This window comes from Bombina bombina, chromosome 6 (genome assembly GCF_027579735.1).
Source record: "Bombina bombina isolate aBomBom1 chromosome 6, aBomBom1.pri, whole genome shotgun sequence".
In the NCBI taxonomy this organism is placed as follows: Eukaryota; Metazoa; Chordata; class Amphibia; order Anura; family Bombinatoridae; genus Bombina; species Bombina bombina.
In genome coordinates this window covers 957,744,782-957,764,500 of record NC_069504.1, presented here as the reverse complement: position 1 = coordinate 957,764,500, position 19,719 = coordinate 957,744,782, and the positions used below count along the sequence as shown (strand labels likewise).

At 38.3% G+C, this 19,719-nt stretch overlaps 1 protein-coding gene across 1 annotated transcript in view; it reads left to right on the top strand.

Moving 5' to 3' along the window:
• The window catches only part of DIAPH1 (diaphanous related formin 1), a gene marked incomplete in the record, with an annotated part of 803,068 nt that overhangs the window by 319,861 nt on the left and 463,488 nt on the right, over positions 1-19,719 (top strand). Inside the window, 2 exon segments of the mRNA XM_053718607.1 lie at positions 6,083-6,262; positions 7,158-7,781. Of these exon segments, the coding sequence (XP_053574582.1) occupies positions 6,083-6,262; positions 7,158-7,781 (804 nt within the window).

Here is a 19,719-nt window from a genome sequence, read left to right as displayed (position 1 = left end):
AGAATATTGTCTTTTCTCCAAGAGGGCTTGGACAAAGGATTATCAGCTAGTTCCTTAAAGGGACAGATTTCTGCTCTGTCTATTCTTTTGCACAAGCGTCTGGCAGAGGTTCCAGACGTCCAGGCATTTTGCCAGGCTTTGGTTAGAATTAAGCCTGTGTTTAAACCTGTTCCTCCCCCGTGGAGCTTAAACTTGGTTCTTAAGGTTCTTCAAGGAGTTCCGTTTGAACCCCTTCATTCCATTGATATTAAACTTTTATCTTGGAAAGTTCTGTTTTTGATGGCTATTTCCTCGGCTCGGAGAGTCTCTGAGCTATCTGCCTTACAATGTGATTCTCCTTATCTGATTTTTCATGCAGATAAGGTAGTTCTGCGTACCAAACCTGGGTTTTTACCTAAGGTGGTTTCTAACAAGAATATCAATCAAGAGATTGTTGTTCCATTGTTGTGCCCTAATCCTTCTTCAAAGAAGGAACGTCTTTTACATAATCTGGACGTAGTCCGTGCCTTGAAGTTTTACTTACAAGCTACTAAGGATTTTCGTCAAACATCTTCCCTGTTTGTCGTTTACTCTGGACAGAGGAGAGGTCAAAAATCTTCGGCAACCTCTCTTTCCTTTTGGCTTCGGAGCGTAATACGCCTAGCCTATGAGACTGCTGGACAGCAGCCCCCTGAAAGGATTACAGCTCATTCTACTAGAGCTGTGGCTTCCACCTGAGCCTTCAAAAATGAGGCCTCTGTTGAACAGATTTGCAAGGCTGCGACTTGGTCTTCGCTTCACACTTTTTCCAAATTTTACAAATTTGTTACTTTTGCTTCTTCGGAGGCTGTGTTTGGGAGAAAGGTTCTTCAGGCAGTGGTTCCTTCCGCTTAATCCTGCCTTGTCCCTCCCATCATCCGTGTACTTTAGCTTTGGTATTGGTATCCCACAAGTAATGGATGATCCGTGGACTGGATACACTTAACAAGAGAAAACATAATTTATGCTTACCTGATAAATTTATTTCTCTTGTAGTGTATCCAGTCCACGGCCCGCCCTGTCCTTTTAAGGCAGGTCTAAATTTTAATTAATGATCTAAAACTATACAAATATGTCAGATGTTAAACAACACAATGTACAGGGTGACTAGAATAGAGTACAATACTCCCCTCTTAAATGACCGCTGCTCTCTAACAGTCTCTCCCAACCGGACTGTGAGTAGAAAGTGAATCGGAAATATAGAGGCGCTGATCTTGAATCTCGTGTATATGGACGTACACACTGAAGAAAGAAAAACTTGGCTTGTGATTTGCAGAAGTTAACAACAAATTAATGTGCAGTATACTCACTCCGAAAAATTCAGAGTTCAGCTTCTTCGAAAGGTTTCTCTGTCTCAACTTTCCCAATTTCCACACTGTATTTGTGTCTGTGGATAATGAAAATTGCACTGCAGGTAATTGAATCTTTTGCTTGATAAAAAGTGCAATATACTCACTCCGATAAATTTCGGAATCCGGCTCCTCAGACCGTATTGTGTAGTTTAAAATTACTTCCAAAAAGGCAGCAAAAATACTTGTTGTGGTAAAAAACAAATATTTATTAAAACATAATAAAATGCTCTTATTTATCTTGGCTCTACGCGTTTCAACGACAGTGTCGTCTTTTTCAAGAGCAGTAAAAACAATTGGAAGTGCTGCCTTTGGAGTGTTTACAGGTGTATTTATACAGGTAATCATTGTTCCTGTTCCGGTGGTAAACACCGGAATAGGACTCACAAATAAAACATTTTAATTTTGTATTTATTCCAATCCGATTGTGTTTTGAGAATGATATTTATTTATATATATATATATATAATAAATAAATATCATTCTCAAAACACAATCGGATTGGAATAAATACAAAATTAAAATGTTTTATTTGTGAGTCCTATTCCGGTGTTTACCACCGGAACAGGAACAATGATTACCTGTATAAATACACCTGTAAACACTCCAAAGGCAGCACTTCCAATTGTTTTTACTGCTCTTGAAAAAGACGACACTGTCGTTGAAACGCGTAGAGCCAAGATAAATAAGAGCATTTTATTATGTTTTAATAAATATTTGTTTTTTACCACAACAAGTATTTTTGCTGCCTTTTTGGAAGTAATTTTAAACTACACAATACGTTCTGAGGAGCCGGATTCCGAAATTTATCGGAGTGAGTATATTGCACTTTTTATCAAGCAAAAGATTCAATTACCTGCAGTGCAATTTTCATTATCCACAGACACAAATACAGTGTGGAAATTGGGAAAGTTGAGACAGAGAAACCTTTCGAAGAAGCTGAACTCTGAATTTTTCGGAGTGAGTATACTGCACATTAATTTGTTGTTAACTTCTGCAAATCACAAGCCAAGTTTTTCTTTCTTCAGTGTGTACGTCCATATACACGAGATTCAAGATCAGCGCCTCTATATTTCCGATTCACTAAATTTTAATTAAACTACAGTCACCACTTCACCCTATGGTTTCTCCTTTCTCTGTTTGTTTTCGGTCGAATGACTGGATATGACAGTTAGGGGAGGAGCTATATAGCAGCTCTGCTGTGGGTGATCCTCTTGCAACTTCCTGTTGGGAAGGAGAATATCCCACAAGTAATGGATGATCCGTGGACTGGATACACTACAAGAGAAATAAATTTATCAGGTAAGCATAAATTATGTTTTTTTATCTAGTGCATGATATATATATATATATATATATATATATATATATATGTAGCAAAGATGTGCACTGCCAGGGTGCTAGTAGAAAACAATATGAAGATACAAAAAACTTGCACTCACTGGACTTTTTAGTGTTCAGTTTTACTTATAACATGTGACGTTTCGAGGATAATGTATCCCCTTCCTCAGACAACAAGTGAATAAAAAAAACAGTGCTTATATACACATAAAACCAACAAACCCCTCCCCCTAATTAGGACAAAAAAACGCCAAACTGGTTGCTATGGTGACCTATGAGTCACAATGTAAACACCATAGTGCTATTAACAATATTGTATGTATAAATGAGCCAACACGGCCCCTAATATGCAAGTGACTGGACAGGTGATACATAAAAGGACTGTGCAAACCATTATGCATAGTTTGCACAGTCCTCTTATGTATCACCTGTCCAGTCACTGGAGAGGAGTCAACAAGGCCTATGATGAAAGGTACAACATTTTGGTACCTTTGGGGATGTGTGAGCTACAAAGGCATAGGCAATTTGGTCAGAATTGATGGCATGATGAATGCTGTATGTTATCAAAAAATACTGAAGGAAAATTTGCATTCATCAGCCCGGAAGCTGCACATGGGACGTACTTGGACAACCCAACATGATAATGATCCTAAACACAAGACCAAGTCGACCTGTCATTTACTACAGCAGAATAAAGTGAAGGTTCTGGAATGGCCATCTCAGTCTCCTGACCTCAATATCATTGAGCCACTCTGGGGAGATCTCAAACATGCAGTTCATGTAAGACAGCCCACGAATTTACAGGAACTGAAGGCTTTTTGCCAGGAAGAATGGGCAGCTTTACCATCTGAAAAGATAAAGAGCCACATCCACAAATACCACAAAATACTTCAAGCTGTTATTGATGTTAAAGGGGGCAATACACAGTATTAAGAACTGGGGTATGTAAACTTTTGATCAGGGTCATTTGGGTAGTTTATGTTGTCATTAAGATGTAAAAAGAGTAAACACAGTTGATTGATAATAAATGGCTTCAGCCAAACACTAACCATGAGTGAAAGAAAAATGTTTGTGTTATCATTCATATTCTCTGAAAAATGGCCAAGAAATCATAAATTCTGCCCGGGTGTGTAAACTTATGAGCACAACTGTATATATACTGTATATATCCATTTATATGTGCTTTTAAAACACCTAGACAGACAACTTGTTTGCCCTTCACTAAGGGATGAAATAGTAAAAATAGCATAATACCCCCAAATGGCTTTATGGAAAATAGCTGCTTTAGGTACAGCTTCACAATCATTTATGAATAAGGCTTTGGTGAATCTTTGGTGCATCTTTTTACAACAGTCAGTCACTTTGCCCTTGTTTGGCTTTTTGCGTTTTAAGATTTTTTAAAATCCAACAATTAAGTGCATTCTACCAAAGCAGCATATGTTCAGAGACCAACAATTTTTTAAATATGGATCTTTTTTCTTTATGTAAAGAGCACTTTGGATACCACCTATTTATGGTTTTCCTCACTCAAGAATGTCTTCATTGTTTCTACTTTGTTGTGTTCATATACTAGAGTTGTTTAAGACTATAACAATTCTGTCTTTGTAGGTAAGTATGGAACTAACATTTTATTCTTTATTAAAGGAATAGTCTAGTCAAGATTAAACTTTCATGATTCTGATAGAGCATGCAATTTTAATTAACTTTCTAATTTACTCCTATTATCAATTTTGCTTTGTTCTCTTGGTATCTTTATTTTAAAAAGCAAGAATGTAAGCTTAGGAGCAGGCCCATTTTTGGTTCAGCAACTGGGTAGTGCTAGCTGATTAGTGGCTACATTTAGACACCAATCAGCAAGCGCTACCCAGGTGCTGAAGCAAAAAGGGGCCGTCTCCTAAGCTTAAATTCAAATAAAGATTCCAAGAGAACGAAGAAAAATTAATAATGGTAGTAAATTAGAAAGTTGCTTAAAATTGCATGCTCTATCTGAATCATTAAAGTTTAATTTTGACTAGACTATACCTTTAGATTGAAATGTTTTTTATTGAACAATCTTCTCAATACACATATAATTACAATTGGAAAACAGTATATGGAACATGATATATGGGTTTGAGTGTTACAGTCTTTCCATATAAATAAGTCCTTTAACAAAGTCATCTTGTGTATTTCAGATAAAGGCCCTCGCAGGGGCAAGAGTCTAGTTTTAATTGTTCCGTATTCAACAATTAGACAGTAAATAACATATAAAACAAATATATATAACCAATAAACCATTAAACCATTCCGCTGTGCGCCTCTTTTGAGTGAATGTCTATTATTTTACTTATAATATATTTCTGATTATTAAGCAAGTGACCACTGAGCATATTCTCCAGTCTTATATACTTCTTCCTATATCGAGTCTATTTTCCTTCTTTACGACGCACAAGTTTGCCCCAGCTAAAAAAGCTTCTTTTCATTTAGCATCCAATAGAACCAAATCTTATTAAAAGATTCTACTGTGTCTTGGAGATGTGCAGCAGTTTCAAACATCGCATATATATTTCTAATTCTTTCTATAACCTCCCTCCACTCTAGACTATCCCTTTAAAGGGACAGTAAAGTCAAGTTTAAACTTTCAAGTTTCAGGCAGACAATGCAATTTTAGGAAACTATCAAAATTACTTCAGTTATCAAATTTGCTTTGCCTTCTTTGTATCAATTGATGAAGAGTAAACTTAGGTAGGTTTGTAGAAGTTCTGGAGCGTGCACATGTCCACTGTACTTCTGTGGCAGCAGTGTTTGTACGTGAACAAAGCAAATTGGATAAAAGTAAATTGGAAAGTTTTTTTAAAATTGCATACTCTGTCTAAAACAGTTTAATTTTGAATTCACTCTGTCTCTTTAAGTGCTCCGCGCAGTGTCATCCTGAGGGTAAAACTATTTATTGGTGTATATGTTTCAGCTAATCTATTTCTATACATATATACGATCATTATGCAATCCCATTGTGTACATTTCTGATGTGCTTACCTATATAGTGCAACCAGTATGAGTTTTTTTTTATACTTGACATTGAATGAAAGCACTTTTATGTTTGCTGACTGTAATACATTATGCCGCCTCATTGTGCAGACGATATTTATGAAAGCAGAAGACACAGTAGCCTGAATACTTGTAATCATGCTCTGATATATTGCAAATGATTTTTTTTTACTTGCATTTATCACAATAAATTGTCTCCATCATATATATGTTATTGTTTGGATAAAAAGAAGAAAAAAAGTCCATGCTGTTTTACTTGTCTAACTCAATATTATTTGATTATGTTGCCTATCATCCTGATACCATGTAGCTAGGTAATTCCTAATTTGAATAACTGTTTCCTACAGCTGGATTCAGAGCTAACGGCACGACATGAACTCCAGGTGGAGATAAAAGCCAAAGAGAATGACTTTGAGCATAAAGTAAAAGAGCTACAAGGAGAAAAACAAGTATTAGATTCCGAAAAGCAGCAGATTGCTACAGAAAAACAGATAATTGAAACTGAAGTCACAAAGCTAACAGAGGAGGTAAAAAATAAATAAACAATCAGAGACCCAAGGGTGTTACTTTTAACTTGACACAAATTGTATGTTTGACCACGGAGTCCTTTTTCATGAAAATGAATTCAATCAAAATTAAATCGGCTTGGATTGCTTGTGTAGAAAAAGAGGATTTTTTTCCGAAAAGTATGCTTATTTTACTGGTAGGTACAAAGGCCAAATAGAGCTTGCTTTATTGTTCTTGAATCATTTTTACTCTTTTTGTTCTTTTAGTTAAGAAAAGGGAGCTTGAGTTGGAAAGTCTACAAAGCACTTTTGGCCTGCTATTTATGTCATAAAATGCATAATACTTTGGTTAGTAAGGATTATAATTACCAAAAAAATTAAGTCCTAGATTCAGTGCACCATTTGGAGAACAATTTATTCCAAAACATTATTTTTAAACGGCAAAGAACAGTAAAGCACTCATGAAAATGCCTAGCATTGTGATCACCACTGAAAAGAAGTAATACAAATTATTAATCTCCAAATTTTAATGCACATAGATTTCCATAATGTCATAAAAATTATAAACCTAAAGACAGCTGAATGGAAATATATTCTGCCCCCAGTGAAACCATAATGTACATACATTTCTGCGAACATAATATTGGGTTATTGTAAAAGATAAAAAAATAAATCTCTAAAATACTCAAGTTTAAATAGCGCTTTTTAGTAGAGAATGAGGCACATTGAAATAGCATAGCATTAAAAAAAAAACACACAAACACATTTTTAATTTGCTGTATTTTAAAATGTCTTGAATGTCAAGGTTGGCTTATAACTTTTTAAGAAATAAAATGCAACATTAAGTATATGATATAAAAAAACATATACCTGTATGCACTATACATAAAAGTTATATCCCATTATCTTTTTTCAGATTAGTAAACTAACAAAGGAGCTAGAGAATACAAAAAAGGAGATGGCTTCAATTTCTACCTCATCTGCTTCTCCACCAGGATCACAATCTTCTGCTCCTGGTCCACCCCCACCACCCCCTCTTCCTGGTGGAGCACCTCCCCCACCTCCCCTCCCTCCTTTTATGAATATTGGCATTCCTCCTCCTTTGCCTGGTGTCCCACCACCACCTCCTCTTCCAGGCTCTTGTGGTCCTCCAGCACCTCCACCTCTCCCAGGGGCTTTTGGTATTCCTCCTCCTCCACCAATCCCAGGGGGTCCTGGTATTCCTCCACCTCCACCACTTCCAGGGGCTCCTGGTGTCCCCCCTCCCCCACCACTCCCAGGGGCTCCACCTCCCCCACCACTCCCAGGAGCACCTGGAATTCCTCCACCACCACCATTTCCTGGAATTCCAGGAGCACCACCACCTCCACCATTCCCTGGTGGTCCAGGAGTTCCACCCCCTCCTCCAGGGATGAGAGGCCCTCCCCCTCCAGGACTTGGTGCCTGGGGTGCTCCTTCAGTTCCTGTTCTACCTTTTGGATTGGCTCCAAAGAAGACATACAAACCAGAGGTGCAATTGAAAAGGGCAAACTGGTCAAAGGTATGTTCTGGGCAATAAATCGTGTTTCCTTTCGTAATCTGGAGTGTTTTTATTGTTTGTTTGTTTTTCAATACATATTTGGGTGTTTGTTTTATCCCTTTATCCAGCATCACTGCAACAAATTGTCAGTCATAGGACAAGACTGATGAAAATGGATAGATGCTAGATTTTTACAACCTTAGTATATATAAATCAAAATGCTTAAAGGGACATGAAACCCAAGAAAAATCTTTCCTGATTCAGATAGTCAGTTTAAAACAACTTTCCATTTTTACTTCTATCATACAGTTTGCTTTATTGAAAAGCATTCCTAGATAGGCTCAGGAGCAGCAACACACTACTGGGAGTTAGCTCCTGATTGGTAGCTGCACTTATATGCTTCTTGTCATTCTTCTTGTCATCAACAATCATAACATAGGATACCAAGAGGAAGAAGAAATTTGATAATATAAGTAAATTGGAAAGTTGAATCATAAAAGAATAAAATTGGGGTTTCATGTCTCTTTAATTTACTATTTAACCAGTTCACGTCAGATTTACCAGTTTAGTGGTGACTGCCAAACAAAACATATATATTGAATCCAAACGTTACCACCACTTAAAATAAATAAATAAGTAAATTGTTTAAAATGCACTCAAGTATTCTTGCAAACAAATATCTTAATGTCTGATGTTTACTTGTCTTACACAAAATCACAATAAAAATGCCAAAAAAATTATCTGTATGCAACGAAAGTTCTCGTAATGAACAACTTATTGAACTTAAAATAAATCTAAATAAATTAAAAAAAAATAAAATATATATATATATATATATATATATATACACATATACATATAAACATACATATATACACACACACACACAAACACACTCTCACACACACGCGCTCGCTCTCTCTCTCTCTCTCTCTCTCTCTCTCTCTCTCTCTCTCACACACACACACACACACACACACACACACACACACACACACACACACACACACACACACACACACACAGAGTGCCCTCCACTAATATTAGCATCCTTGGTAAATATGAACAAAGGCGACTGTGATTGCCTTTATTGTTTAACCTTTTGATATTTTTTTCAAGAAATACACAAAAATACTCTGCTCTCATGGATACCAAACAATTGCCAAAACAACACAGGTTTATCCAAAAATTTGATTTGTTAAATATATGTGTGACACAATTATTGGCACCCTTTTAGTCAATACTTTGTGCTACCTCCCTTTGCCAAGATAACAGCTCTGATTCTTATCCTATAATGCCTGAGGAGGTTGGAGAGTACATGTCAAGGGATCTGAGACTATTCCTCCATAGAGAATATCTCTAGATCCTTCAAATTTTGAGGTTGATGCTGTTGGACTCTCCTCTTCAGTTCACCACACATGTTTTCTATGGGGGTTCAAGTCAGGGGACTGGGATGGTCATGGCAGGACCTTGTTTTTGTGCTCAGTAAACCATTTTTGTGTTGATTTTGATGTATGTTTTATATCATTGTCCTGCTGCAAGAGCCAACCACAACCCATTTTAAGCTTTCTGGCAATGGCAGTAAAAGGTGTTCACTTAATATCTGTTCATATTTGATAGAGTCCATGATGCCATGTATCCTAACAAAATGCCCAGGTCCTCTGGCAGAAAAACAGCCCCAAAACATTCACCATATTTAACTGTGGTCATGAGGTACTTTCTTTCATGTAATTGGCAAGAGTCCATGAGCTAGTGACGTATGGGATATACAATCCTACCAGCAGGGGCAAAGTTTTCCAAACCTCAAAATGCCCTCAAATACACCCCTCACCACACCCACAATTCAGTTTGACAAACTTTGCCTCTTATGGAGTTGGTGAAGTAAGTTTGTGCTAAGATTTTTACGTTGATATGCGCTTCTCAGCATTTTGAAAGCCCAATTCCTCTCAGAGTACAGTGAATGTCAGAGGGATGTGAAGGGAGTATCACCTATTGAATGCAATGGTTTTCCTCATGGGGGATCTATTTCATAGGTTCTCTGTTATCGGTCGTAGAGATTCATCTCCTACCTCCCTTTTCAGATCGACGATATACTCTCATATTCCATTACCTCTACTGATAACTGTTTCAGTACTGGTTCGACTATCTGCTATATGTGGATGGGTGTCTCTTGGTAAGTAGGTTTTCATTACTTAAGACACTCTCAGCTATGGTTTGGCACTTTATGTATTTATATAAAGTTCTAAATATATGTATTGTACTTATATTTGCCATGATTCAGGTTTTCAGTATATTTCCTTTTGCAGACTGTCAGTTTCATATCTGGGAAATGCTTTTTTATGAAAAATGTATTTCTTACCTGGGGTATAGTCTCTTTTTCAAATTGACTGTCTTTTAAATTTGCTGGCAGAATTAGGCTCATCGAGGACGCAAAATGCCAAAGTTTATTGCGTCATTCTTGGCGCAAGATTTTTTTGGCACAAAGTTACGTTCGTTAACGCAAATTCATCATTTCCGGCGTCTTAGTTGATGCCGAGTCCTTCACAAGGTTGCGTCATCTATGATGCGAGTGTGTCGTTTTCGGACGTTTTTGGCACCAAAAATATTTTTCTGTTTGTTGTCGTCATACTTGGCGCCTAATATTTTCATTATTTAAGACTCCATTTCTATTTGCCTCTTGCCTTTTTCTATGTCAGAGGGCTATGCTGTTTACTTTTTTCTCATTCCTGAAACTGCCATATAAGGAAATTGATAATTTTGCTTTATATGTTGTTTTTTTTCTCTTACATTTGCAAGATGTCTCAATCTGATCCTGTCTCAGAATTCACTTTTGGAACCCTGCTGCCTGATAACAGTTCTACCAAAGCTAAGTGCATTTGTTGTAAACTTGTGGAGGTTATACCTCCAACTGTGGTTTGTAATAGTTGTCATGATAAACTTTTACATGCAGAGAATGTATCCATCAGTAGTAGTTCATTACCTGTTGCTGTTCCCTCAACATCTAATGCACAAGATATACCTGTAAATTTAAGAGAATTTATTTCTGATTCTATTCAGGCTTTGTCTGCAATTCCTCCTTCTAATAAACGTAAAAGGTCTTTTAAAACTTCTCATATAGTTGATGAAATTTCAAATGACCGGCAACATACTGAATTATCCTTCTCTGATGAGGATCTATCTGATTCAGAAGATCCTGCCTCAGATATTGACACTGGCAAATCCTCTTATTTATTTAAAATGGAGTATATTTGTTCTTTGTTAAAAGAAGTGTTGATTACACTAGATAAGGAGAAAACTAGTCCTCTTGATATTAAAACTAGTAAACGTTTAAATTCTGTTTATAAACCTCCTGTGGTTATTCCAGAGGTGTTTCCAGTTCCTGATGCTATTTCTGATATGATTTCTAAAGAATGGAATAGGCCTGGTACTTCTTTTATTCCTTCTTCAAGGTTTAAAAAATTGTATCCTTTGGTTGGAAACTTTAGCGCAACAAGTATCAGATCATGATTTATCTAGAATTGTTAAGTTGATTCAACATGCTAATAATTTCATTTGTGATGCCATTTTTGATATCATCGAAATTGATGTTAAATCTATGTCTCTAGCTATTTAGCTAGAAGAGCTTTGTGGCTCAAATCTTGGAATGCTGATATAACTTCTAAGTCCAGATTGCTATCTCTTTCTTTCCAATGTAATAAATTATTTGGTTCTTAGTTGGATTCAATAAATTCAACAGTCACTGTGGGGAAGGGAGTTTTTTTGCCTCAGGATAAAAAACCTAAGGGTAAATCTAAAGCTTTTAACCGTTTTCGTTCCTTTTGACAAAATAAGGAACAGAAACCTAATCCTTCCCCCAAGGAATCTGTTTCCAATTGGAAGCCTTCTTCAAATCCAAGCCATTTAAGAGATCAAAGCCAGCCCCCAAGTCCGCATGAAGGTGCGGCCCTCATTCCAGCTCAGCTGGTAGGGGGCAGATTAAATTTTTTCAAAGATGTTTGAACCAATTCGGTACAAAATCATTGGATTCAGAGTATTGTCTCTCAGGGGTACAGAATAGGATTCAGAGGAAGATACCCTGAGAGAAGATTTTTTCTCTCACGCATTCCTGCAAACCCAGTATAGGCTCAGGCGTTTCTGAAGTGTGTTTCAGACCTGGAGTTATCAGGGGTAATCATGCCAGTTCTGTTTCAGGAACAGGGTCTGAGGTTTAATTCAAATCTATTCATTGTCCCAAAGAAAGAAAATTCATTCAGACCAGTTCTGGATCTAAAGATTTTGTATCAATATGTAAGAGTACCAACTTTCAAGATGGTAACTATAAGGACTATTCTGCCTTTTGTTCAGCAAGGGCAGTATATGTCCATGATAGACTTACAGGATGCATATCTTCATATTCCGATTCATCCGGATCACTATCAGTTTCTGAGATTCTCTTTTCTAGACAAGCATTACCAATTTGTTGCTCTTCCTTTTGGCCTAGCGACAGCTCCAAGAATCTTTTCAAAAGTTCTCTGTGCCCTTCTCGTTGAAGAAGTATCTCGGATACTTGTTTGGGCGGAATCCAGCTCCTGACTAATTTATGCGGTTCATATCCCAGGTATAGACAATTGGGAAGCGGATTATCTCAGTCGTCAGACTTTGCATCCGGCAGAATGGTCTCTCGATCCAGATGTGTTTTCTCAAGTTGTTCAGATGTGGGGGCTTCGAGAAATAGATCTGATGGCATCTCATCTAAACAAAAAACTATCCAGGTCCAGGGATCTTCAGGCGGAAGCAGTGGATGCATTGACACTTCCTTGGTGTTATCAACCTGCTTATATTTTCCCGCCTCTAGTTCTTCTTCCAAGAGTTATCTCCAAAATCATCATGGAGCAATCATTTGTGCTGCTGGTGGCTCCAGCATGGCCTCACAAGTTTTGGTATGCAGATCTTGTTTGGATGTCCAGCTGCCAACCTTGGCCACTTCCATTAAGGCCAGACCTTCTATCTCAAGGTCCGTTTTTCCATCAGGATCTCAAATCATTAAATTTGAAGGTATGGATATTGAACGCTTAGTGCTTAGTCATAGAGGTTTCTCTGACTCAGTAATTACTATTTCTCTTGTTAAGTGTATTCAGTCCACGGGTCATCCATTACTTATGGGATATTCTCCTTCCCAACAGGAAGTTGCAAGAGGATCACCCAAGCAGAGCTGCTATATAGCTCCTCCCCTCACATGTCATATCCAGTCATTCTCTTGCAAGTCTCAACATAGTAGGAAGGCTGTGAGAGGAGTGTGGAGTTTTTATACTTAATTATTTCTTCAATCAAAAGTTTGTTATTTTAAATGGCACCGGAGTGTGCTGTTTTTCTCTCAGGCAGTATTTAGAAGAAGAACCTGCCTGCGTTTTCTATGATCTTAGCAGAAGTAACTAAGATCCACTGGCTGTTCTCGCACATTCTGAGGATTGGGGTAACTTCAGAAAAGGGAATAGCATGCGGGGTCCCCTGCAAACGAGGTATGTGCAGTAAAATATTTTTCTAAGGAATGGACTTAACTAAGAAAATACTGCTGATACCGATGTAATGTAAGTACAGCCTTAAATGCAGTAGTAGCGACTGGTATCAGGCTGATGAGTGTATGTGCAGTAAAGTAATTTTCTAAGGAATGGAATTTGACTAAGAAAATGCTGTTAATACTGAAGTAATGCATGAGCCTTAACTGCAGTAGAAGCGACTGGTAGCAGGCTTATTAATAACACTACATAACCTTTAAAATGGATGTTAAAACGTTTACTGGCATGTTAATCATTTTTTGTGAGGTACTTTGGTGATAAAACTTATTGGGGCATGATTTTTCCACATGGCTAACGTATATTTCTACATAGAAACAGTTAACTGAGGTTTCCCACTGTTGTAATATGAGTGGGAGGGGCCTATTTTAGCGCTTTTTTGCATAGTAAAAATTCAGTCACAGTCTTCCTGATTCTTCCTCCATGATCCAGGACGTCTATAGAGAGCTCAGGGGTCTTCAAAATTCATTTTGAGGGAGGTAATCAGTGACAGCAGACCTGTGACAGTATGTTTGACTGTGATAAAAACGTTAATTGTTAAATTGATTATCCGTTTTGGGTATTAAGGGGTTAATCATCCATTTGCTGGTGGGTGCAATCCTTTGCTAATTTAATACATTTACTGTGAAAATTTGGTTGCTAAAACTGATTTGGTTCATTGTTATTTCAACTGTAACAGTTTTTTTGTGCTTCTTAAAGGCGCAGTAGCGTTTTTTATATTGCTTGTAAATTTATTTGAAAGTATTTTCCAAGCTTGCTAGTCTCATTGCTAGTCTGTTTAAACATGTCTGACACAGATGAATCTGTTTGTTCACTATGTTTGAAGGCCAATGTGGAGCCCCATAGAAATATATGTACTAAATGCATTGATGTCACTTTAAATAAAAGTCAGTCTTTACCTGTAAAAAAATTATCACCAGACAACGAGGGGGAAGTTATGCCGACTAACTCTCCTCACGTGTCAGTACCTTCGCCTCCCGCTCAGGAGGCGCGTGATATTGTGGCGCCAAGTACATCAGAGAGGCCCATACAAATCACTTTGCAAGACATGGCTACTGATATGACAGAAGTATTATCTAAATTGCCAGAATTAAGAGGCAAGCGCGATAGCTCTGGGTTAAGGACAGAGCGCGCTGATGATGTGAGAGCCATGTCTGATACTGCGTCACAATTTGCAGAACATGAGGACGGAGAGTTCATTCTTTGGGTGACGGATCTGATCCAGGGAGACCGGATTCAGAGATTTCCAATTTTAAATTTAAGCTTGAGAACCTCCGTGTATTGCTAGGGGAGGTATTAGCGGCTCTGAATGATTGTAACACGGTTGCAATTCCAGAGAAATTATGTAGGCTGGATAGATACTATGCGGTGCCGGTGTGTACTGACGTTTTTCCTATACCTAAAAGGCTTACAGAGATTATTAGCAAGGAGTGGGATAGACCCGGTGTGCCCTTTTCCCCTCCTCCTATATTTAGGAAAATGTTTCCAATAGACGCCACCACACGAGACTTATGGCAGACGGTCCCTAAGGTGGAGGGAGCAGTTTCTACTTTAGCTAAGCATACCACTATCCCGGTGGAGGATAGTTGTGCTTTTTTGGATCCAATGGATAAAAAATTGGAAGGTTACCTTAAGAAAATGTTTGTTCAACAAGGTTTTATCTTACAGCCCCTTGCATGCATTGCGCCTGTCACTGCTGCTGCGGCATTCTGGGTTGAGTCTCTGGAAGAGGCCATTCGCACAGCTCCATTGGATGAGATTATGGACAAGCTTAAAGCACTTAAGCTAGCTAACGCATTTGTTTCTTTCATGTAATTAACAAGAGTCCATGAGCTAGTGACGTATGGGATATACATTCCTACCAGGAGGGGCAAAGTTTCCCAAACCTTAAAATGCCTATAAATACACCCCTCACCACACCCACAAATCATCTGTTTTACAAACTTTGCCTCCAAGGGAGGTGGTGAAGTAAGTTTGTGCTAGATTCTACGTTGATATGCGCTCCGCAGCAAGTTGGAGCCCGGTTTTCCTCTCAGCGTGCAGTGAATGTCAGAGGGATGTGAGGAGAGTATTGCCTATTGAATGCAGTGATCTCCTTCTACGGGGTCTATTTCATAAGGTTCTCTGTTATCGGTCGTAGAGATTCATCTCTTACCTCCCTTTTCAGATCGACGATATACTCTTATATTTACCATTTCCTCTACTGATTCTCGTTTCAGTACTGGTTTGGCTTTCTACAAACATGTAGATGAGTGTCCTGGGGTAAGTAAGTCTTATTTTCTGTGACACTCTAAGCTATGGTTGGGCACTTTATTTATAAAGTTCTAAATATATGTATTCAAACATTTATTTGCCTTGACTCAGAATTTTCAACTTTCCTTATTTCCAGACAGTCAGTTTCATATTTGGGATTATGCTTTAAATTATCATATTTTTCTTACCTCAAAAATTTGACTTTTTTCCCTGTGGGCTGTTAGGCTCGCGGGGGCTGAAAATGCTTCATTTTATTGCGTCATTCTTGGCGCGGACTTTTTTGGCGCAAAAATTCTTTTCCGTTTCCGGCGTCATACGTGTCGCCGGAAGTTGCGTCATTTTTTGACGTTATTTTGCGCCAAAAATGTCGGCGTTCCGGATGTGGCGTCATTTTTGGCGCCAAAAGCATTTAGGCGCCAAATAATGTGGGCGTCTTATTTGGCGCCAAAAAATATGGGCGTCGCTTTTGTCTCCACATTATTTCAGTCTCATTTTTCATTTGCTTCTGGTTGCTAGAAGCTTGATTTTTGGCATTTTTTTCCCATTCCTGAAACTGTCTTATAAGGAATTTGATCTATTTTGCTTTATATGTTGTTTTTTCTCTTACATATTGCAAGATGTCTCACGTTGCATCTGAGCCAGAAGATACTACAGGAAAACCACTGCCTGCTGGATCTACCAAAGCTAAGTGTATCTGCTGTAAACTTTTGGTAGCTATTCCTCCAGCTGTTGTTTGTAATAATTGTCATGACAAACTTGTTAAAGCAGATAATATTTCCTTTAGTGATGTACCATTGCCTGTTGCAGTTCCCTCAACATCTAAGGTGCAGAATGTTCCTGATAACATAAGAGATTTTGTTTCTGAATCCATAAAGAAGGCTTTGTCTGTTATTTCTCCTTCTAGTAAACGTAAAAAGTCTTTTAAATCTTCTCTCTCTACAGATGAATTTTTAAATGAACACCATCATTCTGATTCTTTGGACTCTTCTGGTTCAGAGGATTCTATCTCAGAGATTGATGCTGATAAATCTTCATATTTATTTAAGATGGAATTTATTCGCTCTTTACTTAAAGAAGTACTAATTGCTTTAGAAATAGAGGATTCTAGTCCTCTTGATACTAATTCTATACGTTTGGATAAGGTTTTTAAAGCTCCTGCGGTTATTCCAGAAGTCTTTCCTGTTCCTAATGCTATTTCTGCAGTAATTGCTAAGGAATGGGATAAATTGGGTAATTCATTTACTCCTTCTAAACGTTTTAAGCAATTATATCCTGTTCCGTCTGACAGGTTAGAATTTTGGGACAAAATCCCTAAAGTTGATGGGGCTATTTCTACCCTTGCTAAACGTACTACCATTCCTACGTCAGATGGTACCTCGTTTAAGGATCCTTTAGATAGAAAAATTGAATCTTTTCTAAGAAAAGCTTATCTATGTTCAGGTAATCTTCTTAGACCTGCTATATCATTGGCTGATGTTGCTGCAGCTTCAACTTTTTGGTTGGAAACTCTAGCGCAACAAGTAACAAATCGTGATTCTCATGATATTATTATTCTTCTCCAGCATGCTAATAATTTCATCTGTGATGCCATTTTTGATATTATTAGAGTTGATGTTAGATTTATGTCTCTGGCTATCTTAGCCAGAAGAGCTTTATGGCTTAAGACCTGGAATGCTGATATGGCTTCTAAATCAACTCTAATTTCCATTTCTTTCCAGGGAAACAAATTATTTGGTTCTCAGTTGGATTCTATTATTTCAACTGTTACTGGTGGGAAAGGAACTTTTTTACCACAGGATAAAAAGTCTAAAGGTAAAAACAGGGCTAACAATCGTTTTCGTTCCTTTCGTTTCAACAAAGAACAAAAGCCTGATCCTTCGTCCTCAGGAGCAGTTTCAGTTTGGAAACCATCTCCAGTCTGGAATAAATCCAAGCCTGCTAGAAAGGCAAAGCCTGCTTCTAAGTTCACATGAAGGTACGGCCCTCATTCCAGTTCAGCTGGTAGGGGGCAGGTTACGTTTTTTCAAAGAAATTTGGATCAATTCTGTTCACAATCTTTGGATTCAGAACATTGTTTCAGAAGGGTACAGAATTGGTTTCAAGATGAGACCTCCTGCAAAGAGATTTTTTCTTTCCCATGTCCCAGTAAATCCAGTGAAAGCTCAAGCATTTCTGAATTGTGTTTCAGATCTAGAGTTGGCTGGAGTAATTATGCCAGTTCCAGTTCCGGAACAGGGGATGGGGTTTTATTCAAATCTCTTCATTGTACCAAAGAAGGAGAACTCCTTCAGACCAGTTCTGGATCTAAAATTATTGAATCATTATGTAAGGATACCAACGTTCAAGATGGTAACTGTAAGGACTATATTGCCTTTTGTTCAGCAAGGGAATTATATGTCCACAATAGATTTACAGGATGCATATCTGCATATTCCGATTCATCCAGATCATTATCAGTTCCTGAGATTCTCTTTTCTAGACAAGCATTACCAATTTGTGGCTCTACCGTTTGGCCTTGCTACAGCTCCAAGAATTTTCACAAAGATTCTCGGTGCCCTTCTGTCTGTAATCAGAGAACAGGGTATTGTGGTATTTCCTTATTTGGACGATATCTTGGTACTTGCTCCTTCTTTACATTTAGCAGAGTCTCATACGAATCGACTTGTGTTGTTTCTTCAAGATCATGGTTGGAGGATCAATTTACCAAAAAGTTCTTTGATTCCTCAAACAAGGGTAACCTTTCTGGGTTTCCAGATAGATTCAGTGTCCATGACTTTGTCTTTAACAGACAAGAGACGTCTAAAATTGATTACAGCCTGTCGAAACCTTCAGTCTCAATCATTCCCTTCGGTAGCCTTATGCATGGAAATTCTAGGTCTTATGACTGCTGCATCGGACGCGATCCCCTTTGCTCGTTTTCACATGCGACCTCTTCAGCTCTGTATGCTGAACCAATGGTGCAGGGATTACACGAAGATATATCAATTAATATCTTTAAAACCGATTGTTCGGCACTCTCTAACGTGGTGGACAGATCACCTTCGTTTAATTCAGGGGGCTTCTTTTGTTCTTCCAACCTGGACTGTAATTTCAACAGATGCAAGTCTCACAGGTTGGGGAGCTGTGTGGGGATCTCTGACGGCACAAGGAGTTTGGGAATCTCAGGAGGTGAGATTACCGATCAATATCTTGGAACTCCGTGCAGTTTTCAGAGCTCTTCAGTTTTGGCCTCTTCTGAAGAGAGAATCGTTCATTTGTTTTCAGACAGACAATGTCACAACTGTGGCATACATCAATCATCAAGGAGGGACTCACAGTCCTCTGGCTATGAAAGAAGTATCTCGAATTTTGGTTTGGGCGGAATCCAGCTCCTGTCTAATCTCTGCGGTTCATATCCCAGGTGTAGACAATTGGGAAGCGGATTATCTCAGTCGCCAAACGTTGCATCCGGGCGAATGGTCTCTTCACCCAGAGGTATTTCTTCAGATTGTTCAAATGTGGGGGCTCCCAGAGATAGATCTGATGGCCTCTCATCTAAACAAGAAACTTCCCAGGTATCTGTCCAGATCCCGGGATCCTCAGGCGGAGGCAGTGGATGCATTATCACTTCCTTGGAAGTATCATCTTGCCTATATCTTTCCGCCTCTAGTTCTTCTTCCAAGAGTAATCTCCAAGATTCTGAGGGAATGCTCGTTTGTTCTGCTAATAGCTCCAGCATGGCCTCACAGGTTTTGGTATGCGGATCTTGTCCGGATGGCATCTTGCCAACCATGGACTCTTCCGTTAAGACCAGACCTTCTGTTACAAGGTCCTTTTTTCCATCCGGATCTGAAATCCTTAAATTTAAAGGTATGGAGATTGAACGCTTGATTCTTGGTCATAGAGGTTTCTCTGACTCCGTGATTAATACTATGTTACAGGCTCGTAAATCTGTATCTCGAGAGATATATTATAGAGTCTGGAAGACTTATATTTCTTGGTGTCTTTCTCGTCATTTTTCTTGGCATTCTTTTAGAATACCGAGAATTTTACAGTTTCTTCAGGATGGTTTAGATAAGGGTTTGTCCGCAAGTTCTTTGAAAGGACAAATCTCCGCTCTTTCTGTTCTTTTTCACAGAAAGATTGCTATTCTTCCTGATATTCATTGTTTTGTA